At 33.3% G+C, this 25,525-nt stretch overlaps 1 protein-coding gene across 1 annotated transcript; it reads left to right on the top strand.

Moving 5' to 3' along the window:
* Positions 1–1,165: 1,165 nt before the first annotated feature.
* Positions 1,166–2,454, top strand: LOC107902290 (zinc finger BED domain-containing protein RICESLEEPER 2-like). Its single transcript, XM_041092723.1, has 2 exons — positions 1,166–1,651; positions 2,020–2,454. Exons 1-2 carry the CDS (start codon positions 1,166–1,168, stop codon positions 2,452–2,454), a joined length of 921 nt encoding a protein of 306 aa, XP_040948657.1.
* Positions 2,455–25,525: the final 23,071 nt, after the last annotated feature.

Raw genomic sequence — 25,525 nt, 5'->3', positions numbered from 1 at the left:
TGTTGCTTCAGTGTCTCACAGTAAGCATTATTATGCTATTGAAAAATTGTTAAAGATGCTACTTGAAAAGGATATTTCATTTCATTCAAAAATTTAAGTATATTTACTGCCTTAATTAATGTCATATATTACTCATGTTATGTTGTTTAAAATGTGTAAATACTATGTTTAACTGTGTTTTAAAGTGTGCAAATTGTGGTGGTTCAAAAGATTATATTAATCTCTCACATTTTTAACATAATCCAACTCAACTATGTTTTTTCTAAAACTCAACATCAAAATATGTTTAATATTATAACTGTATTTTAATTTATTATATACTTTTTTTCTTGCAGAATGTCAACCAAACCAACATCTATTGAGGGTAGTGTTACACCTTCTACTTCGATAGATTCTGAAAATTTGAGAGTTGGAGCTTTAAGCCAAACAAAGGGGACTACCGGGAAAAAAAAAGCCACTCCTCAAAGGTCAGAAGTTTGGTCTCACTTCTCTAAGATTATTAATAGTGAGGGTGCAAGTAAGGCTAAATGTAATTATTGTCAAAAGGAATTTTGTTGTGGTATGAAAAAAAAATGGTACAGGGTTATTGAAATATCATATTGGTTCATGTAAGAAAAATCCTAGTAATGTTGTTGACACTAGTGAAGGACAACTAGTTTTACCTAGAAAGGGTTATTGAAATATCATATTGGTTCATATAAGAAAAATCCTACTAATGTTGTTGACACTAGTCAAGGACAACTAGTTTTACCTAGAAATGGAGTTGAAAAGGGGGGGAGGGAATCTTTCAACTTGGAGATTTGATCAAGAATCATGTAGGAAAGGATTAGCACAGATGATTGTGATTGATGAATTAACTTTAAAGTTTGTTGAAAGTGAAGGTTTTAAGAAATTTATGTTTGTGGCATGTCCTAGGTTTCATATTCCTTCATGAACTACTATGACTAGGGATGTTTATCAATTGTATTTAGATGAAAGGGTCAAGATAAAACAACTTTTGAGAAGTTCTTGTTCTAGAGTTTGCTTAACTACTGACACATGGACTTCTTTGCAAAGAGTTAATTATTTGTGTATCACTGCTCACTTTATTGATAACGATTGGAAATTGAATAAAAAGATTTTAAACTTTTGTCCAATTTCTAGTCATAAGGGTGAGTCCATTGGGATGGTGATTGAGAAATGCTTGTTGAATTGGGGGTTTGATAAGTTGTTTACTGTTACTGTTGGTAATGCAAGTTCAAATGATGTTGCTATTGGTTATTTGAGAAATAAATTTTACCCTCGAGGGGGTTTAGTTCAAAATGGTAAATATCTTCATATGAGATGTATGACACACATTGTGAATTCGATTGTTGTTAAAAGCTTAAAGGAAATGAATAAATCTGTTGAACGTGTTAGGGGGGCTGTTAGATATGTGAGACAATCTCCAGCTAGATTACAAAAGTTTAAGGAGTGTGTTGTGGTGGAAAAGATAGAGTGCAAGAAGATGTTGTGTCTTAATGTTTGTACTAGGTGGAACTCGACCTACTTAATGTTAAACACTGCTCAAAACTTTAAGAGACCTTTTGAGAGATTTGAGGAGCAAGATACAAACTTTAGGGCTGAACTTGAAAGGAGAGAGGGTTGGCTTAGTGTGGATGATTGGGATAATGTTAGAAACTTAAGGGATTTCTTGGAACACTTTTATGAAGTCACTTTGTGTATATCTGACACTTTATATGTCACGTCCAATATTTTTTTGATGAGCTTTTAGAAATTGATATTCTTTTACGAGATGCTCAGTTAAATAGTAATGTTGATTTCAATGTTATGGCCATCAAGATGAAAGAGAAGTATGATAAGTATTGGGGTGATATTGATAAGATGAATTTGCTTATGTTTGTTGCTTGTATTTTAGATCCTAGACAAAAACTAAAGTATCTTAAATTTGCACTTAGTGAAATGTCTAGTTCTAAAAAAGCTTGTAAAATGATGCAAAAATTGAAGGAATCTTTGTATGAATTGTTTGATGAGTATAAGCCTCCACTTCATAGTACTTGTAGCCAATCGAGTGTACCAACACATGTTTCTCTCGGTGAACCACAACAAAAAATGAAAAGGCGAATGCAAGCTTTGTATAAAAAGCGTGAGTTGGAAATTTTTGGTGAGGATAAAACATTTGAGTTGGATAAATATCTAGCTGAGGCTAATGAGAAATTTTTTGAAGATTTTGATATTTTATTGTGGTGGAAAGTGAACAGCACTAGATTTCTCACTCTTTCAAAAATGGCCAGAGATGTGTTAGCTATACTGATTTCTACAATTGCTTCAGAGTCTGCATTTAGCACCGAGGGATGTGTGCTTGATCAATTTAGAAGTTCTTTAACTCCTAAAATTGTACAAGCTCTTGTGTGCACTCAGTATTTGATTCGAAAATCATCATCACAGGAAGACATCAAAAAGATTGAAGAATAAATCCAAGAGTTTGACAAGATTGAAAATTGTATATTTATTGTTTTATTTTAATAGTTTCAATTTTTTTATCATATCACTCCTACTTATTTAATTGATTCAATGTTTAGGCTTTTCTTGGAATGCATTAGAGTCTACCCTAAATTCATGAGCTTTCGTTAGTTGAAGGGTATGTTTACTGTCTTATTCTTGTTAACTTATAATCTATTCATTTGTTTATATTATTTGATTTTTTTTAAATGAGTATATTTCTATTATATGCTAAATTTTTGCACATGTTTTTTTTTTGTAGGTTTAATGCAAATGGAGATCTTTTGGAGAGAAGAAATGGATACAAATGGAGAATATTAAAGACTTACATTTCAATTATGTGTTAATTTCAAGACTTATGTAATGTTAGTGATTCAAAGACTTATGTAATGTTTTTAATTATGTAGTGGTTCAATTCGGTTAATTCGATTAATTCAAGTAATTCGGGTAATTCGGTTAATTTTTAACCAAAAATAAAAAACATATAATTTTCGGTTAATCCAGTTAACCAACTGAATTAACCGAAAAATTTTCAGTTCGGTTAATTTTTTTGAAAGAATTTCGGTTTGGTTAATGGTTAAAAATTTTGAAAGGTCAGTTAATTCGGTTAATGTTATTTCGGATCGATTAACCAGTCGGTTAACCGACTGAACACCCCTAGTTAACCGTCATTAGAGATTTAACAGGTGAGTGACTAAAATGAAAGCACCCTAAAAGTTGAGTGACAAAATTGCAAGGATTTTATTTTAGGTGACTAAAATGAAAGCGCCCTAAAAGTTGGGTGACCAATTAAGTATATTATCCTAAATTATATCATGTACTTTTCGAAAATTTGAAATTTAGTCTCTATATTTTTATTTTAAAAAATTTAGATCCTATACTTTTTAAATTTTAAATTTTTGTGTGTGACATTGTGAAATAAAAAAAAATACTCACATGATAGCTATGTAGTTAAAAAAATGACATTGTAATGAATTTGACTTTAGCAAAAACAATTTAGCAGGGTTAATAATTAGATTCGAATTTTACAATCTAAAAAATATAAGGACTAAATTTCTAAAAATGAAAGTATAAGAACTAGATTTAAAATTTTCAAAAAGTACATAAACTTGTGACAAAGTTTAACCAAATGAAAAATCTAAAATTATATTTATAAAAAGAGAAAAGTAGTAGGTTTTGTCAATTATCTGATTTGAAAATTACTGACTTTATCCACTAATATCGGTTAGAAATTCACAAATACTGAGTGTATATTTATTAAATAAATTTTAAATAAAAATTTTAATGGTATTATAACGTTATTAAAAAGGTAATTATTTGATACATATATCATGGAAAAATTTTAATTCCACAAGTGAGATTAAGATTTTATTACATGTTACAAATAAATGTGAATGTCCATTTTCTAAACCCTTCATTTATAAGGTAAAACCTCCCATTCATTATGCAAGTTGTTTAATGTGTTAATGAAACACTTAAATAAGCTTCATTTATTGTATTGCATTGAATGTCAATTTATTTATAAATAGAAATCTTTTGTAAATGAAAATAAGATGCGAGAAAATTCTCTGTTTACTTTAAGTGTTCTTTTATTTGTTTGTTTTATAACACATTATCAACACAAGCTTCTACAAGTTCATAGAAAAGTTCACGTTGTTTTGACTTTATATAATTTACTCATATAACTCCCGTTAAACTATATACGAATATGAATATTCAACAAAATTTCGATGGACCCAAAATCAATGGAGACATGTGTCTTGCAGATAGTGCTACAACACACACAATACTCAAAGATAAAAAATATTTTTCTCATTTGACAATAAGTAATGCCTATGTTAATACAATATTGGGTAGTTCAAAACTTATTGAAGGCTCCGTAAGAGTTATTATATTATTACCTAAAGGTACAAAATTTTTCATTGATGATGATTTATATTCCACTAAGTTTCAAAGAAAATTTACTGAGTTTTAATGATATTCGTTTTAATGGATATCATATTAAGACTATTAATGAGAAAAATATGGAATATCTATATATTACAAATGTTGAATATGGAAAGAAATATGTTTTGGAAAGACTACCTATTTTTTCATCAGGTTTATATTATATACATATTAGTGCAATTGAGTCACATGTTACTACAAACCAAAAGTTTGTAGAACCACATACTTTTACTATTTCGCATGATTGGTTAGGCCATCCCTGATCTATTATGATTCAAAGAATCATCGAGAATTCAATTGGACACCCATTAAAGAACCAGAAGATTTTTGAATTCAATGATTTATCTTGTGTTGCTTGTTCTCAAGGAAAACTGATTATTAGACCATCACCAGCTGAAGTTGAGATTTAATCTCCCGCATTTCTGGAACGTATTCAAGGTGATATATGTGGGCCCATTCATCCACCATGTGGAACATTTAGATATTTTATGGTATTGATAAATGCACTAATAGGTGGTCACATGTGTGTTTATTATCGACTCCCAACCTGGGATTTGCGAGACTATTTGCTCAAATAATTCTATTAAGAGCACAATTTCTAGATTATGCAATCAAAACTATTCGACTTGATAATGCTGGTGAGTTTACATTCCAAGCTTTTCATAATTATTGTATGTCAATTGGGATAAAAGTTGCACATCCTGTAGCTCATGTTCACACACAAAACGGTTTAGCTGAATCATTTATCAAACGCCTCCAACTAACAGCTCGACCATTACTTATGAGAACAAAACTCCCTGTTACAGTTTGGGGTGTTGGAATACCGGCACCCCTACGGCGCAGCAGAAAAATATAACACCCGACGATCCTAACCATGGATCCATGTGTGAGGAACGAATCAGGGTGAAAAAGGGCTTCGAAATTACCGAATAGTGATTCTGAGTAGACAGCGATGCCTCGGTAATGAGTAATCTGATCTACTATCGAACCAAGCCGCAATCTTTGATGACTCCAACCTCTACGTAATCCACCCAGTTGACTATGAACGGAAGGAATCCCCAAACAATTTTGGAGAAGACTTTGCTTTGACGGTTGCTAGACTCACCAAGCAAAGAAAAACGAGATTTTATATCTTATTATTTTTTTAGGGTTTCTCAAAATTAAATAAATATAATAATGTTTAAAAAATCGAAAATTATAATTACATTAATTATAATAAAGATTTCAGTAAACTATATTTATTTATATACGAACCAAAATCATATTCTTATTATGTGTATAACAACGTCGTACATATAATGTGTTCGATATTTGATTACCCAATTAAATTAATTCTATAATTAATTTAATTCATGCGGCAACCAAACACAATACCAATTATGTTTTATTCCGTTCATTTCAACTATAGGGTGTGACCCTGTAGGTTCTTGTAACGTTAGCAGTAATGTTAGAACGATTCCAATGTTACAAACAATAAGTGGCACCTCGCAATGCATCATTGCTACCTAAGTCACAAGAAATCATGATTCGACATAACCTTTTTATGATTAATCTTTTCATGCACTAATCCTTAAGTCCTTTATCTCTGGATTAAACACAAGTCATAGAATAGTCAAACTTGTATAGTCCATTCCATGTTCCTTGATATCTTAATTAGACTATGATATACAAATAAGTATGACATCTCCTATCAGCTCATTTGAGCATGACCATGCATTTCTAGTCTCACTCAATCAAGTGGCCTAAGATATTACTCCCATTATGTAGGAGGGACTTATCCTATATCGATCAACCATATCCCTCTACATAGATTGTGGTATATCCAACATCAGCCTTTATTAGAATAACCAGTTATGGTGTACGTTTGACTGTATCAAAATATACAACTCACGATGTTGGGATTATGATGATCTTAAGTCTGAGGATCATATACATATTAATCACTATGAGTAATGTCGTGACAATTACATAATAATCCAAGAAACATACTTATAACGGGTCAGTCCAATATGTTTTCTTTAACACACATATTCATGCATCGATTCTGACACTCCATATCAATGGCAACTCTTTATCATCAATCAACTACATGTTAGTCTTAATGCGTTATCGCTGTCCTATCCAACAATAATACTTGACTAAGGACCTTTTAAGAATAATCATATTATTCTCAGGACATTATTACAAAACTGTTTATTTATACACACAGAAAAGAAACTGAAATAATAATGATAACGCCTTATATTAATAAACATGATAAATCAAGTATTTTATTACAAGCATCTCATGATTGATCTTTGGGCATACTCTAACATGGGGATATGCTATTTTGCATGCAACAACACTTGTGCGGTTAAGGCCAACAAGTTATAATAAATACTCCCCATTACAATTGGTTTTTGGTCAGGATCTAAATATTTATCATTTTAGAATTTTTGTGCAGTATATGTTTCAATTGCTCCACCACAACGCACAAAGATGGGTCTTTAAAGAAGGTTGGGAATATATGTTGGTTATAAATCTCCTTCTATAATTAAATATGTTGAACCATTAACTAGAGATTTATTTACTGCATGATTTATTGATTGTCATTTTGATGAAACAACATTCCAAATATTAGAGGGAGAGAAAATATGCAACATCCCAAATTTTGGGCTAGAAGAAATAGGTTTTGAACAAGGGAACAGTTAAGAGACTGTACATAAATATTTAGTTGTGCAAAGAAGTGACATAAGTGAATGTCTGCTTCAGTGGTTAAGTGATTTAGGAGTGTTTGGAAGTGTCTGAGATGTCAGGGGTTCAAGCCTTGGCTTATGCAAAATTTTTATTTTAAGTGAATAAAATCCTTGTATCTAGATAGTAGGTTCTTAAATTATTGTGGTTAAAATATGACACAAAAATACTTTGTGGTCTAGTGGCAAGGTAGCGTGTTGTGTAACTGTGAGGTCTGAGGTTCAAGTCCTAGGTTGCGCAATGGAGTATTTATTTTGCTGCTTGAGCTGTGTAGGTAATGGAGTTGGATTGAAATACTGCTAAATGGAGTTTGAACATCTCATTTGTTCCTAACTGGTGGTGGTCGAGGTTGATTAGCACATTGTCTAAGAACCAAGGGTGCGATGATCATTGATTTTTGAAATAAGAGTGTTCGGAACCATGAACCCATGAACCATGGGTGATAAATTGTAGAGGCCTCCATGACCATTTCCATGGGCTTAGGCCGTAGTGGGCCGAAATGGGCTCATTGGGCTTGTGGGCCCCACACGGATAAAATCCATGATTTATGGCAAATACTGGACGGGGTTAAGTAGATCTCATAGCCATGGCAAAATTTGGGCTGAACGGGCCTGCAGACGTTTCGAGAGTTTGATATCTGCACTGAAATACCCTTATAGGGTAGAATAACCAAAATACCCCCATAGGGTAGAATGACCGGAATACCCCCATAGGGTAAAATGATCGGAATACCCTCATAGGGTAAAATGACCAAAATACTCCCATAGGGTAAAATGATCAAAATACCCTATAGGATAAAATGATCGAAATACCCCCATAGGGTAAAATGACCGAAATACCCCTATAGGATAAAATAACTGTTATACCCTTAGGAGATAAAATACATGTTATGGCCTTATGTTATGTATGACCGATTTGCTCTATGATATGTATGTATATGATTGAGCATGACATTTTGCATACACGTATGATATTATGTCACGACATGTTGCATGGGGTTGGGTTGTTATATTTGGAGGAAGTGTACTATACTGTTAAGGTCGCACGGGTCACCCATGACGACTGTGGACCTACTGGTGGCTTTGCCACATATACTGTTACTGGTAACTTTGCTGTAATATTGATACTGGCAGCTACGGGTGTTCATTCGGTTAACCGACCGGTTAACCGACCCGAAATTACTATAACCGAATTAACCGACCTTCCAAAAATTTTAACCGTTAACCGAACCGATTTTTTTTTAAAAAAATTTAACCGAACCGAAATTTTTTCGGTTAATAAGGTCGGTTAACCGAATTAACCGAAAATTATGTATTTTTTATTTTTGGTTAAAAATTACCCGAATTACCCGAATTACCCGAATTAACCGAATTAACCGAATTATCGAAAAATACCCGAATTTTTTTTATTTTTTATTTTTAAAATTTAAAAATTTATAAATTATTAAAGTAAATTGGGTTTTAGACTTTAGTAAATTGGGTTGTCTTTTAGTTTTAGTTTTATTGGATTGGGTAATTGGGTAAACTTTAGTTTTAGTTTTATTGGGTTGGGTAATTGAGTTTGGGTTGGGTTGGATAATTTTATTTATTAATTTTTTCGGTTAACCGAAAATTTTCGGTTAACCGACCGGTTTCGAACCGAATTAACCGTTAACCGAAAAATCATAAAAAAATTAACCGACCCCCGACCGAAAAAATTCGGTTAACTGACCGATTAACCGAATTCGGTCGGTTAACCGAACTTTTTTGGTTTTACCCGAATTATGCACACCCCTACTGGCAGCTGTGCTACGATGCTATTACTGGCAGCTTTGTTGCGATATTGGTGTGTTCGCTGGGTGGGTCGATTTTATCCCCACATGGTGTGTTGGTGGTACGGAGTGGTGTGTTGGCTGGATTGGGATGAGTTGCATTATTGCACTGCATTGTTACTGTATTAGGCTAAGGACCACACTGATTTTGTATTGGGCTAAGGACCACACTGATTTTGTATTGGACTAAGTCCCACACTGTTATTGTATTGGGCTAAGGCCCACACTAATTTCATATTGGGTTAATGCCCACACTGATTCTGTATTGGGCTAAGGCCCACACTGTTACTGTATTAGGCTAAGGCCCATACTGTTATTGTATTGGGCTAAGGCCCACACTGATTTCATATTGGGTTAATGCCCACACTGATTCTGTATTGGGCTAAGGCCCACACTGTTACTGTATTGGGCTAAGGCCCATACTGTTATTGTATTGGGCTAAAGCCCACACTGTACTATCACTAAGTAGGGCTCAGGTCCAGACTGTTACTGCATGTTGTAGGCTGACTGTTTGGTAGGGGATTACACACTGAGTTTTCGTAAACTCACCCTTTCTTTTATTTACTTACAGGAAATCTCGACCATAGGCGATTTGGTGCTGTGAGGGACTCGGAGGTGGCCACACCAGCTGTTTACTACTAGTTTTTATTTAAATTTAAAGTTTGTGTTGGGTTTGTTCATGTAATAAGGGCCTTTTAAGTTTGTTTAAGTTTTTAATTGGGCTTTTGCTTATTTACTTTAAATTGCTAGTTTAGGTAAGACGAATTTTAAACAAACTTTAAACGATTAGTGTTTCCAAATACTTCCGTATTTTTAAAATAACTATTATAACAGTAGCAGATAATAAGGCAAACGTTTTAACTAGATGATTGTTAAATAATACTAAAGAGGTTTTAAGCTTAGAAACATTTTTTTCCAACAAGACAAATTTGCAAACGACACTTCAATGTGACACGCCAGATTCAGCCATAACATCTAGGTCGGGTTTGGGGTGTTACAAAATACAACTGGTAAAATAAATTACATGGAATGGATCATAATTATGTCAATTAGATCCTCGTACAAGTCAATGTGAACAAGAAGTTCAAAGGATCATACATTTGTAAAACATCACCAATCAACTGCCAAATTCATTTACTGACCTAAAAAGAATTACAAAATCTCACATACTAGCTGAAAATGTTCCAATATGAATTGATGTCCCAATAGGGCAAATTGTTAGTGCAAAAGAAAGTAATCCACGCTTGAAGTGTGGAAGGCTAATCGATTCCAAATATAAAAATCCTTGTAAAAGAAAAGAAACAAGATGGTAATATTGTGGAGACAAGCACCCAAGAAGAGGCCAAAGATATAACTAATCAAAAAAAACCCCAGAAGAGGTTCAGGTACCTAAAAATGGTGATAACGAAGAGATCTCAATAAGTTATGTTACTTCAAGAAAAAAATGGAACCAAAAAAATATAGTTATCGACAATAATTTTGCTTATAATGTTGCTATTGAAATAGCAAAAAAACTGAGGATCTTGAGCCTAAATCTATTAAGGAATGTAGAAATTGAAAAGATGGGCCAAAATAGAAAGACGCAATTCAAGTAGAATTAAACTCATTTTCTAAACGTGAGGTTTTTGGACCTATAGCTCAAACACCTAAATATGTAAAGCTGGTAGGATATAAATGGATATTTGTGTGAAAAAAATGAGAAAAATGAAGTCGTAACATATAAAGCACAACTTGTAGCACAAGGTTTTTCGCAAAAGCCTGACATTGATTATGAAGAGACTTATTCTCCTGTGGTGGATGCAATCACATTTAGATACCTTATTAGTCTGGCAGTATGTGAAAAACTTGACATGCATCTAATGGATGTTGTTACAGCCTATTTGTATGGTACACTTGATAGTGAAATTTATATAAAATCCTAGAAGGATTTAAAATCCCTGAAGGATATAGAGTTTCCCGGTAAAATTGCTTAATCAGATTAATGAAAGGTTTATATGGATTAAAACAATCTGGAGGTATGTAGTACAATTGTCTTAGTGAATAGTTGTTAAAAGAAGGTTATTAAAATGATCTAATTTGCCTATGTGTTTTTATAAAAAGGTCTGAATCAATTATGTGATAATTTCTATTTATGTTGATGATCTAAATATTATTGGAACTCCTGAAGAGCTTCAAAATCCAGTAAATTATTTAAATAAAGAATTTGAGATGAAAGATCTTGGAAAAACAAAGTTTTTTCTTGGCCTGCAGATTGAGCTTTTAAAAGATTGAATTCATGTCCATTAGTCAACTTATACGAAAAAGATCTTAAAGAAATTTTATATGATAAAACACATCCATTGAGTACCCCGATGGTTGTACGATCGTTAGATGTGAATAAAGATCAATTTCATCCTTACGAGAATGATGAAGAGTTTCTTGGTCCTGAAGTACCATATCTAAGTGTCATAGGAGCATTGATGTATCTTGCAAACAACACAAGACCTGATATAGCTTTTGATGTAAAATTTGTTAGCAAGATTTAGTTATTCTCCAACACGTAGACATTGGAATGAGATTAAATATGTATTTAGATATCTCAGAGAGACTATTGGTATAGGGTTATTTTATTCAAATAATTTAAAATCCCTATTAGTTTGCTATGCTGATGCTGGATATTTATCGGATCCACATAAAGGCCGATCTCAAACTTGATATTTATTTACATGTGGAGGTACTGTCATATCATGGCATTCGACAAAACAGACATTAGTTGTTGCCTCTTCAAATCATGTTGAAATAATTACAATGCATGAGGCAAGCTAAGAGTGTGTTTGGCTAAGGTTATTAACCCAACATATCCAGAAGATATGTAATTTGCCTTTACTGAAAAAGATGCCAACTATCTTATACGAAGATAATGCATCATGTATAGCTCAATTGAAGGGTGGTTATATCAAAGGTGATAGAACGAAACATATTTCACCCAAATTATTCTTCACTCATGATCTTGAGAAGAAAGATGACATAGAAGTTCAACAAATTCGTTCTAGTAATGATTTAGTAGATCTTTTTACCAAGGCATTGCGAACTTCAACGTTTGAAAGACTACTACACAAGATTTGAATGCGTCAACTGAAAGATGTAATGTGATATTGCCATTAGGGGGAGTAAAAAACACGTTGTACTCTTTTCCTTTAACCTAAGTTTTGTCCCACTGGGTTTTCATGGTAAAGATTTTTAACGAGGCAACTTGTAATAGGAGATTGTGTACCTTTTTTCCTTCATTAGGTTTTTATCCCATAGGGTTTTTCCTAATAAAGGTTTTAATGAGGCACAGTTTTCTCTAGTGGACATCCAAATGGGAGTATTATAAATAAATGTGGATGTCCATGTTCTAACCTCCCTCATTTATAACGTAAAAGCTCCCATTCATTATGCAAGTTGTTTAATGTGTTAATGAAGCACTTAAACAAGCTTCATTTATTGTATTGCATTGAATGTCAATTTACTTATAAACAGAACTCTTTTGTAAATGAAAATAAGATACGAGAAAATTCTTTGTTTACTTTAAGTGTTCTTTTATTTGATTGTTTATAACATTACATGTATTTTTATTTTACTTTATTTTATTTTAAATACAATTTAATAACACATGGAAAAATCTCAATCCACTTATAAAATTAAAATTTTTCATCGTCAGTGTATCAAATAATTATTCTTTAAAAAAATTAAATTAAATGGATCTGAACTTTTTACCCCTATTTATATTTTTTAACTAAAAAAAATTGACCAAATCTAACCCTTTAATCGATATCCCGATTAGATAGTAACAATAGAATTGACATAACGGTGAAAATAGAAAAAAAACATTTAAAAAAAAAGAAACTTGGCTAGGTGGATTTTTCTTTTGAATACAATTAGCGACATGGAAAATGTTGCAAATTAATAGTTATTTTTAATAAATTAATTAATAAACATAAAATAAACAAACAAATAAATAAGCAAAACATTTCAACGATAAACTACATTGATAAAATTAACAACTTCGATTTTTTAATGATTTGAAATCACAAATGATTCTTTAATCAATTTTGATAAGATATATTTAAAAAAATTATTTTTAAGTTATTTTTAATACTTAGAAATAAGTTAAAAGCTTTAAAAATTCATTTTAAACAAAATTTATAAGTGTATTCAGGCTAGGTGCGATACTTAAGCTAAAAGGAACCAATATTCAAGTTAGCAGTAAGAAATTTGCTATAAGGTATCGAACTCAATGCCTTATATGGTCTAAACCTCAAATCCCAAGGTGTATCTTTAAATCCCAAGGGTATTGGACCCAACTTAGGACGTATTAGACCTTTACTAATGAGGTATTGGACCTCTTCCATTTTCTGTCTGATACTCATGGGCTCAATGATCACATATTTTAAGGAAGGAATCAGACCTCGAAAACCAAGGTACTAGTACTTAAGCTCCTGCAATTGCATTAAATGCTCAAATTATTGTCTCCAACAACTCAATTTTCCCTCTAACCAATCCAAATGGCTACAAACCAACTAGAGTGTATAAATAGATATCATTAATTGTAACTGTAACACCCTCACCCGACCCGACCGCCAAATTCGAGTACGAGGTGCCACAAATAGACCGGATTGAACTCAATACAAATTCTTAAGTTAACAATTTTAATGACTGACTTTATCATTTATTAATGAATATTTTTACAACAGAAACCTCAAATTAAAATAAAGGTTTACTAACTTGAAATTTCAAACTCTAAAGAAACTACTTAGATACAATGTAATTTACCCTGAGGCGAATCCTATAAAGGTACCCCATCCTATGTGCATGATACCAAACTAATAATCACTCATTGGTTAATCTCAGTTTCGTTTTGTCCCTCCTTAAGGTCCTCGATCATTCTTCAATTCCTGCAGACAAAAGCCAAATTTTGGTAAGTTTGAAGAACTTAGTGAGTTTCTTTACTACACAAATAGCTCCAAACTAGCCAGGGTTATAATAGGAGAGCAAAACACATTTAACTCCTTGAATTTTTGGGATCGTTTCTCTTAATCTGGGTTAGCAGACTTTAATGCAATCCCTAAACTTCTCTATAAGCGGATATGCCGCTAAACAACCTTCCCTTGGCTAACCCTATAGTCATTTGGCAAGTTTTGATAGTTTCTCAAGTGGCTAACCATAATCGCGTCTTTGTTCTTTCCTTACGTACATTCTTCATTTATCTATCCCTTATCCAGTATATCTATCTACTGGTAGCTTTTAAATCCCTAATCGCATAATTTGGTGGTCAATTTCCTTTATGGATACTTTTTTTCCACCATAACTTATGACGTAGTTCCTCCTACCTACCATCCTAATAACCCTTTAATTATGCCTCTCTTGGTGACTATTACAAGGCTTGCTAGTCCTTGGCGGACTCTATTTTCTTACTTCAGTCCTGTAGGTCGTACTGACCTTCCACTATTGGGTTTGCTAATAGAGGACCCACGCCACTCTGGTGGATTAGATCTCATTTCACCCTATATCAGGATTGCAATATTTTTTGGTGAACCGCCTTAACAGCGATACCTTGTTTTGAAGGTGTGTGTCCTTCTACTATGGACTGCTTTAGTCTACAGTAATTCAGCAAACTGTCCTTTGAGTGACCATTCAGGTTACTATTTCCCTCATATGTCGCTTCCTTACGGAACTAGCCCTTTGGCTGGTATTTTCTCAATAGTTTCCACTTAAATAGGGATAGTCTTGACAAATATATCTGTCACTCGATTCATCCTTTCTAGTACCTCTCTCTATGAAAGGGGTTCTAGTTAACCCCTCTTTATCGGTTTGTCTACCCAGGGTATCGATAATCAATCCTCCCCACACATCTTGGGCTTCAATAAGCCTTATACTGGGAGTGAGACTTCCTATAACCATTCAAGGTTTTCCTCGACATACAGATCCTCTTTGAGCATTCTTTGGTGGCTCTTAGTGGCAGATCTTTAACCGTAATCTATGGATAAATCATCTCCCTTTTCCTATTTACAAGGCATTATTGGTATGTCCTTTCTCATTTCTGATTCTTGCTGGGTTGCCACCCTTATGCCCTACCAGCTTCAATGGTTACTATGTCACACCATGGTTTGGTGAACCAGATCGGTTTGGGAGACTACGTCAGTGAAGACTACCTAAGTTGCAAAACTTAGACCAGATGAGGTTGATAACTTTATAGCGGAGTGCTATGAAAAACTTCACCAATGCTGCAGAGTATCAGTTGGAGCGATAGCGAGATTATAATTAGGGCAATGACCTTATTAGGCAGACTTTCTCGCTAATAAGATCGCCACCCGTGTTTTAGTATCGTTACTTAAATAAGTACGATGGCTTGTAGGATACGTTTAAGTCACCTGGCATCCTAGTGGAAGCAACATGTCAATAATTAGTACACTTGTAGAACCTTGAAGAATGTGATTAATTAGTGGAAACGTGCGAGAACAAGTAATGATTAGAGATAATCCTGATTGGGATTTGGACGTGGCTTAGCTATAAATAGGATAGTGTGGTAGTGGAAAGAAGATTTCTTATTCATCTTCTCCAACAGAATTTTTTATCATTGAAGAAACCATGAGAGTTCTTCTTTGCTAGCAAGAGTGTTAACTATAAAAGTAATTTAAGAAAGGATGGGTAAGATTTCTTTGAATACTGAGTAGGAGGAAAAATCCTATCCAACAATCGTTTGCATGTCTATAGATTCTTGTTGTATAATAGAGTTTTATTTAGTTGTTTTATTGTTTAGCTAAAGAAATGGGAGAAGGTCCCAGTGCTAAAGGGAAAAAAATAGTAGACTAGATAAAACTCTATGCAAAGCATTTTGGTGAGTTCCTCTATACATTGTGTTTGGTATCTATCTTAATATTTTTACTCCTAAACTCTATACATCCAGGTAAGTGGCTTAGTCATGTGTTTCGATGTTCATGTTAGAGAGGTCTCATTCAAAGAGTCAGTGCATGCATGGTTAATTACTGTTAAACAAGCTCGAAACACCTGGTATATACAGTATGAGTACTCCGTCTTTGGTATACAAGGTCTGTATCTAGATAGGTGTAAAGAGGTGGCAGAGGTATGCTGTACATAATGATAAAAAAAGATACAAGATAATATGATTTGCCTCCGATATGGCACTTGTTGCAAACCGTGACTGGTGAAAACTCAACCTTGTGGAAGGGCACTTATGTGTTCATACAATGAGGGGAGTTAGGAGGGTACAGAGGTGATGTTGTTATATAGCTTAGATGAGCGGATTTGAAGATATAATAATTTTGGTTCTTTAGTAACTGGAAATTAGAAACTAGCACAAGGAAAGGAGTACGTAGAAAAAGGGTACATGTTGTATTGCACGCTGCATGTAAGCATGAATAGTAAGTTTATCTGTCCATAAATGGCAATCCACATAAGCGACATATCCACGGAGCAGATGTGCCCGTGATTGTTCTATATGAGTAAAGAAACAACGTTGTTCACCAATTGACTAAGTTGATTTATGGTATCATCTACCAGTTGATTTGTAGGCCAGAGTAATGTATCCGTCAACCATGGTGAACTAATCGAGTCCCTTTTTCCTTAATGTCTAATAGTAATTAAGGTGAGAGCGTTTTCCCAAGAACTCACTAAGTTCTTACGAACTTACTGAGTTTCTTCTTCCTTTTAGGTTCTTAGGTTAAGCATGGTGATTGAAGGGACACAGCCAGATTTGCGACCATTTGTGAGCCTTCTTAATTTCGAGGTTAACATGTATTTGTTGGAGATGTAGGCCAAATGTTAGAAACCGCCAATTTGAAATTTTTAATCTGTATTGAATGATATTTTGAAAATTTTGAATGTTGAATGAAAGTCTTGACAACATAACAATATTTACGATTCATTGATGTTAATTAAGTAGCCACAAGAGGGTTATTCCATGCACCCTTAATGCAACAGATCTTTTATTTAAAATTGCGCTTCCAAAAATAAGTGGATTTAAACTAAAGGAATATCATTCTGGAAAAAAGGGGTATCCACCAAATTGGATTATGGACTTTTCTAGAAAAAAGTAAATAGATGTGTTTATAAAATGGGTCGACCTGTAATGCTCTATACCTAGATCCGGAGGTTAGGTCGGGCGTGGGGTGTCACATATTGTTTGGTGGGTTGTTCCCCTTCTACTTCCTTTGCCTTGTTTGGTGGATTCCTCATAAACCACTTGCCAACACTTGCATTATTCTTCTAACTCTTTTTCCATATGTGTGATTTTTCATAATTGTCATCCTAGCAATCTACACTGTGTTTATTGTCCCGGCGGACTATCTCGCGTTTATTATTTCGACGGACTCTATTGGTTACCATAGCTGAGCTATGGTCTTACACTCTTTTCACCCCATGTTTAACGTCCAAGCGAACTTCTCCATGTTTATTTTCCTAGTGGACTACCTTGTGTTTACTGTCCCAATGGACTTTCTCATGTTTACTATCCCAGCGGACTACCCCATGTTTACTGTCTCAACAGACTATATTGGTTGTCATAGCCAAGCTATGGTCTTACTCATTAAACCTCTTTTAAGGTGTCACCCCATAGGACCTTACCACCGTAACGGTGTCACCCCATAGAGCCTGTTGACCGCCATCACGGTGTTGCTCTATAGAACCTAATGGCCATCATCTTGGTTAATCTGCCACAAATCATTGCGGCAAATTAGACTAATTTCGACACTTAATGAACTTGATTTCAATTCATTTTATGTTATTTTGTGTCGTTTTCCATTTTAGTAGTTTAGAAGTAATTATTATCAAAATAAGCATTTTTATGCATTTTTTAGTGTTTCGATGACCCGTTAGGCCAACTCAGGTCTCAAGAATGACTAATGGGTTATTTGAATGTGTAGGGCATAAATTTGGGCTTAAAGTATGCAAGTAACAATGGCCGTGTTGCGACATCAACATCCGATGTTGCGACACTGAACTTCGAAGCATCAAGGGCTAAGAACAAGGTTGGCGTCGCGACGTAGTGATGTAAGCTTGACTAAAAAGATGATGTCAGTAACCGCGTGATCAAAATTTTAAAGCTATAATTTGTTTATTAAATTAGGGGTATTTTAGGAATAAATTACCCTAATGTTGTCCTAGGTTTGCATATATATACACTCTTATAATTTCATTAGAGGGTTGCTAATAGCTAGACAATTAAATAGTTTTATTTTTTTCTTTGTAATTTATTTTTATGTTTGCTTAGTCAAAATTTTTCTTTTTCCGATGTGAAGACGATCGCAAGCGGGGATTGCTCCGGTACCGCGCATATATTTGTTCAAGGTCTTTCTCCTAATTTTTATTCTTTTATTTATATTTTAGTTAGCCTGATCAACTAATGTTTATATGAATATTAGAATAAATTGTGAGTATTTTATATCTGAAATGTTTCAATTATGGATCTGATTTATTAATTAAGTAATTGTTTACTTAAAATTGAGTCTTTGTTCAAGAGTGCTTAGTATATTAGGGAGTGACGCCCCTAGAACAATATTGAGATAGGTGAGGCCGAGAGGGTATCCTGTTGAATATAACTTGTGCCAAGCGATGAGACTTAGGTGGTAATCATTAGTGAAGATGAGGTTGAGAAGATATTCTTAGCTAAGGGTGGTAAACAACTCAGTTGAGGGTAATTAGCGACTTTATTGATAATTAGTGATTTAATCGGAAATAGGCCGGGAACTCACATCGTCGACACTAGAAATAGGAATTTCCATTAGGTTAATTTTAAATTAATTAATTCAATTAGTTTAGTTAATATTTTAATTTGGATTCACACTACTAACTTATAAATCGATTAGATTAGTAATTATTTTTAATAATTAATTTAATAATAAATTTTTTCAATCTACAATCCCTTAGGTACGATCCTCAAAATACTTATCGGTGTTCCTTTATAACACAAATCTATATTACAATTTGACTTGTTCGCTTGCAAATACTGCACTTAATTTATATATATATATTTATTTGTACGATTTTAAATCTAATCGTTCGCACGTTTGGAAGCGGTTAAGTTGTTGGCGCCGTTGCTGAGGATTGCGACGGTGAAAATTATTATTAGATTGCGAAAACTCTATTGCAATTAAACATCCTAAACCAAATTGAAAAAAATCATTGGATGGGAACATTAACAAAGCATCAAGTGTGATGAACGGAGCTTTGACGAACCGATGTAGTTATAACGGAGAATCCAGTATTCCTGGACATTCAGTCAGCAAGAATCAGAATTAATCATGGATGACGATGTACACTGGTATTTGTGTGAACAGTATAGAAGCAATTAAAGATCATGTCAAAATACGGAGTTTCAACAAATCAGCGAAGTCATGATCGAAGGTGTGGAGAATATTTATCCACATTCTCTCATGAGTCAGATGCATTCCAAACTAACCTAGAAAGAATTCAAAAACGGGTGGACCAATTAGAGGAATTACTCCAAAGGCAAGCAAAAAGAGAAATCCCATTGGAAAAGGTCATACATGATGCCCCCAACTGTAATTATGAAACCTATGGTAGCACCATCAACCATCTGGAAGTAGATTACGAAAGTTGGCAAGAGTTTGGAATTAGAGATGAGAAAGAATTGAATATCGCAAATAAAGTCTCCAATCCAATTAACTTTGGTGTAGATGTAATAGTAGATTTAAAAGTAGATATAACATTAACCACTAACTTGGAGCTTAAATCGATTCTGAGTAAAGGTGCCAACGAGCCGACACACCTTCTAGCCATAAAAGAGGAAATGCCAGTCAAAGAATTCACTGAGTTCATATCATTCTCGTTCGGCGACGATGGCAAAACTCGAGTTGATCAATCTTCACACGACATTGAGGTTAAAATTCTCAAGGTAATAATACCCAGGAAAACCATTTGGAGTTGGCTCAGATTTGACGTTAAATGACTCATGATGTCGATGTCGCATCGATAGATAAGGCAACATAAATGGAATCGAGCAAGGATGTTGAATTATATATCTTGATGGAAGAACAAACGACAAATCAAAGTGTCGAGGACTAGTTGGAAGTTCTTCTATGGTGACGATACAGATCATCCCGATTTTTAAAAGGACTTCTGTTTTTCTCTGTTTTTTCCTTTTATTTTATTTTATTTATTTAATCGATGTTTTTATTTAATTTTATTTGTTAGTTTTGATTGTTTGTGTTGTTTTCCACAAGCAGGTGTTGATATTATGGAATAGCTCAAGTAAAATTTTTTTGAAGAAACCCATAAATAGAGTCAAAGTCGTGACGAAGAACCTCAGCGTTGTGGTATGGAACTTTGAAGGTAGAATTTTAAAAATAGAAGGAGAATGTTGCGATATTGAATCTCGGTGCACAGCACTGGATTTCAAACCAAGAAGCTCGGAACTTCAAAGTTTAATGTCGCAACACAAAGAATGGTTGTCGCGACATTGAGTCGGGATTCTTAAAAAAATTATGTGTAGGAACCCCATATTTTGGATGGCACAAAATTTTTTGGAACTAAACCAAGGAGGACAAGACTACCCAGCTTCATTCTAAAATAGGTTATTTTGTTCTTTATTTATTTTTTGGTGCACATTAGGGAGAATGTGCCAAATAAAGTGTGGGGGTAACTATAATTTTTTAAATTTGTTTTAAAATTTTTAAAATTTTGTTACTTGGTTTTAATTACTTTAGTAGTTTAATTATAAATTTTGTGTGTTTGTTTGTACTCGAGCTTGTAGAAAAACAAGTGATTGGTTACAAGCATGTAAATAGAAATTTGTGAATAAACTGTAAATTTAGCTCGATAGTAATTGATTTTAGGTTGTTTAATGTTAAACTAATTAGTTCACTTTGTTACACTGTAAATAGGTAAAAGTGTGTTAAGTATATCAAATGAAAAATAAGTATATGAAAAAGCATATATGTTTGTTTTAATAATAAGTTGTTAGAATGTTAAATTTTAGTTAATTGAGTCTATGAATTGAGACACTTAGGGATGACCTAAGGCATTTTTTTGGTTACCACTAAAGCCAAAAAGATGACCCTATATGTAAATTCCCTAGTACATAATTTCTTAGCCTAATTCCATTTTCTTGATGAACCTCGATTGAAACCATGAGTCTAATGCGAAAATTCTTAGTCCTTTTTCTTTTTGGTCCGAGGACGAACTTAGACGTCAGGTCATTAATATTGAAGGTTAGGTAGATACATCACAAAGGTTTCAAAATAATTGAGAGTGAAAACTAAGGGATAGTATAGTATAGTGAGTATAAGATTCTTGCAAAGTTCTGCTTAGCAAAGAAAAATCAAGTAGAAGAAAAACTTTGAAAAGGCCAAAGCCAAGCGAGACAATCTCGAATGTAAAAGGAAATTGAGTTTAAAAAAAACTCAATTTTGCACATAATACTCGCTAAGATAGTTGCACTTATGAATACTATACTATACTATACCTTAGAAAATTGAGAGAAAAGGAAGGCAAGAGAAGTGGATATAAGGTGGTGAGCTAAAGGATATAATTGGAGTAGATCGGGGTCAATATAATGTGCCAAACTATTTTCGTGCTTAAGCCATTTTGTAGAGTCAATTCTTCTGTAACCTCCCCAACCTGGCCTAGATGTTAGACCCGAATTCGAGAGATTACATCGACCACCGAGATGGCCTAGTATGATTGGAGTTTATAAAACAATCAATTTAAAACATTTACTTATTTTAAAATAAAATTTAATTATTTTCAAATAAGTTGGCTAGTTATATATAAAAAAAGGTTTTAGGTTAACTTTCCTAAGTAACGGTGACTACTTTAAGAAAAACTTAGTTAATTATCCATTTATTTATTACTCACAATTTTTATTTTTAATTTGGCAGCAAAAAAGTGATTTTTACTTGGTTTTGATAAAATTGTTTCATGTCTTATTTAAATAAAAATTATATTTTAGAATTAAGTTAAATGTTATACATGCTAAATAAACCCTAAATATGAACCTTATGCCACAAAATAAATAAAATTGTACACTTTCGACAAAATAAATAAAAATTTTCTATTAATACTTTCATAAAAATAAAATGTTTCCGAGTCCTTTGTATGTCGTGTCCGCGTCCTAACTTGGTGGGTTATTTGTAAAGATGGAAATAAAAAGGGGAGTAATGTAACAGCCCGGGTTTCAGTGGTATCGGAAAACGATAGTTTTGGAATTCTATTTCTAATGATTGAGTCCGTAAATATTATTAATTAATATGTACTAGATTATTTTGAATTATATTAAATTTTAATTTAGAAGTTTTTATTTAATTGATAATTAAATAAGGTACAAGCGTATTGACCCTACAGTCTGTAGTATAGAAAAGTGAAGAATCGAAATCTCGTTTCCATAAATCAAATCCGTAAATTCCGTTATTAAATCACACCCAACGATTTTGTGATCTACTTTTGAAATTGGTACGTTGGATTAGTTCAAATTAGTAATGGTAATGATTTTGACCGGGTAGGAGGGGAAAAAGACGTTGTTGATTTTATTGTAATCTAAAAATGATGAGAAATTTTACTTAAAATTGAGACTTATAAGATGGGGAAAATTGATGTTAGAGATAGACTTTAAAGTTATAATTATTTTAGTTAAACTAAGTTTATTATCGGGTAGAATAAGGAATTGTTGACCCAGGAAAGATAAGTTGTTGGCCGGCCAAGTTAGAGTAAAATGCTGTCCATTTATTTACTTTTTTCCCTGAAGTATAATTTACCGACCATTGCATGCAATTTGGTAGCATTTAAATTATATTTAGTACTACAAATTTGAGAGTGGATTTTGGCCTACATTTTTAGCATGACCGGCCAAGTTTTATTTGGAAGCTAGTTGAAATTCAACTAAAAAGTTTATAGTGCAAGGTAGGATGATGTCATGATAGGATCTTGCTTAAACAACTTGGGAATTTGGTAAATGCATGTAATGCCATTGGTGGCCGGTTGAGTGGGAGTGAAAATAATTATTTTATTTTATTTTTTTCTTTGACCGTGAGAGGGGGAAGAAACATTTCACTTTGGGGACTTGAAAATAACTTTAATTGGGGAGAGTGTTTTCACGGTAAGAAAAAGAGAGAAGGAAAATAAATAAAATTTTTTGTTGAGTTCTGCCCATTTCTTGGCTGTTCGAATGGAGAGGGAAGAAGAGGGCTGCTGCATGTTTAATTTTTTAGCTCATTTAGGAGCTGGTTCCTTAAGAAACTCGCTGAAGGTGGCAGCAAGAAGGGGAAAGAAACTGCTCAATAGTAGGTTCGGCTGCTGTTCGGTAAGTCCTTGCAATGAAACTTTAAAGATTTTCCATGTTTATTAGGTGTTTAATACACGCAGGTAAAACGCGGATTTAAGGACTGTTAAGCAAAGTTAGTAGTTAAAATACATGTTATTTGTTACCAAAATACTGGTGTTAGAAGTGAAGAAGAGTTGATAAATAAATGTATAAGTTGGTGTTGAAACCTGCCGTTGAATGCTGATAGTTTCAGCATGCAATTGCTGTATTTTATAGTGCAATAAATCCTGGTGTAATTGATCTACTGCTGTTCTAATTAAGGTAAAATGTTGGTTGATAAATGTCCTGTTTTGTGGTAATTAGCAAAATATAAAGATGGTTGAAATTAACATGCATTACTGTTCGGTTTATGTTTGAAGAGTTATTAAATTTTGGAGCTTAAAACAGTTTAATTTGGGATTTACATTTCCAAATTTCAGTTTTAGTAATGTCCCATTATTATTGGTTGAAGCTAAGGAAACAAGCATTTGTTGAAAGGATGTAGGGAACTAAATTGTCTGAAAATTATTTGCTGTCAGCTAGTGAAAATTTAATGTTCGAATGTATGCTGAATTTTTAAGTGTCCGAATGCATGCTAGAATTCAACATGTCCAAATGCACGCTGGAGTGTTTTGTTTAGGTACGTTAAATGTGTATGATATTCAAACCCGTCTATACACTAGAGTCGTTGTTGTACCGTTTCAAACCGGAAAAGAACTCATGTACTTAAAATTGAGCTATCGTGTTGCATGATCTTGTATGGTAAATTAAATGAAAATCGACGACATTGATATCAAATTTTAATACAAAATATAGGTGAGTACTGGATATATGAAATGATGTAAATATTTAAATTATGATGCATGATTTATGTGTTTAGAAATGAAATGTCTTCAGTGAGAACTCGATTATGTTTATTTGTGAGCATGCCCTTCCCCTTGTTATGATCCAAAAATGGTGCATGAAGCTTGTCGTTGAGCTTCAATTCTGTGGTTCTAATCATTGATACATTTTCTTAATTGTCATTGGCCATTGGCCAATGAGCAACTGGTGGTTTTTGTCCCTTGTTGAATTAACTAATGAAGCATGACGTTCAAGGCTAGTGCAGCCTTGAACACAATGAGTGCTTGTTGATATTTACGCAGAATATAGGCCATTGATGAAGCTCGTACACTGTTTGATAACATGCTAAGAAGGGTACTCGGGGCACATGCCTAATTGCCGTCAAACCTGTAGCAAAACTAATTACATAGAAATTGACCAATCAAATGTGGGTCCAAAAACTTGCGGCGTGGAACACAATGGTTTGGAATTACATAAATTTTGCTTCCTTCATTTCACAAAAACTCGAGAACTCTTTCATGTTTCTGCAGGTTATAATGTCCTGAGTTGGTAAAGGAAATGCTTGGATATATGGTAGATATGTTTAATTATAATTGAATGAATGGACTTATATCTTTGAAGAGTTAAGTTGAATTGTATATTAATTGAAATGTTCTACTCAGGATAGAATGGATTATACTATTATTACATGTTTGATAAAGGATATTAAACCAATATTGTCGTTTTAATTGGTGTCTGAGATAGCCCAGGTGCAGGAGAAGGTGAAAGTATGCATATTAAGTGTTCCGAATGCTACTGACATGTAGTCAAAGGAGGAAGGTAAAAATTGGCTTTAAGGAGTATTATAATTATATCATGTTAAGTTTATGGATAACTTGATGTTTTGGTACAATTTATATATGTAAAGTCATTTGGTAGTAATATAGTGTGTATATAAATCCGGTAATTGCCTCAGTATAGCATGAATAATAACAAAGAAAGAAATGAGAGTTTGATTGAATGTTTACTATTATAAGTATATTGATATGTTTATATAATTCAAATCGAAGTCGGGAAAAAATGTTATTAGTCTTGAGCACTTAACATGTTCAGGATGAATATGTATAGCGTAGTAACTTTGAGTGTTATGTACGTGGTAGATATATGTTTATATATGTAGATATACATCTTTTACATCGGATAGAATTGGTTTCACAAATATTACAGGCTTAAGTTATGGAAATACCACTGAGTACTTTTTTCAGTGTGTGGTTTGTTATACTTTCGTGCGTAGGTTAGGTTATATTCAAAATCTTGAATTTCAGCTTCAGCATCCAGAGAAGATCCGAACTCATCAATGTTGGAGTATTTGCTTTTTTGAATAGTTTGGCATGTACCTATCTAGTTGATTCGCTATTAGTATATCTTTATGTATA

This window comes from Gossypium hirsutum, chromosome D05 (genome assembly GCF_007990345.1).
Source record: "Gossypium hirsutum isolate 1008001.06 chromosome D05, Gossypium_hirsutum_v2.1, whole genome shotgun sequence".
In the NCBI taxonomy this organism is placed as follows: domain Eukaryota; kingdom Viridiplantae; phylum Streptophyta; class Magnoliopsida; order Malvales; family Malvaceae; genus Gossypium; species Gossypium hirsutum.
The sequence above is the reverse complement of the archived record's forward strand: the minus strand, read 5'-3'. Positions and strand labels throughout refer to the sequence as shown.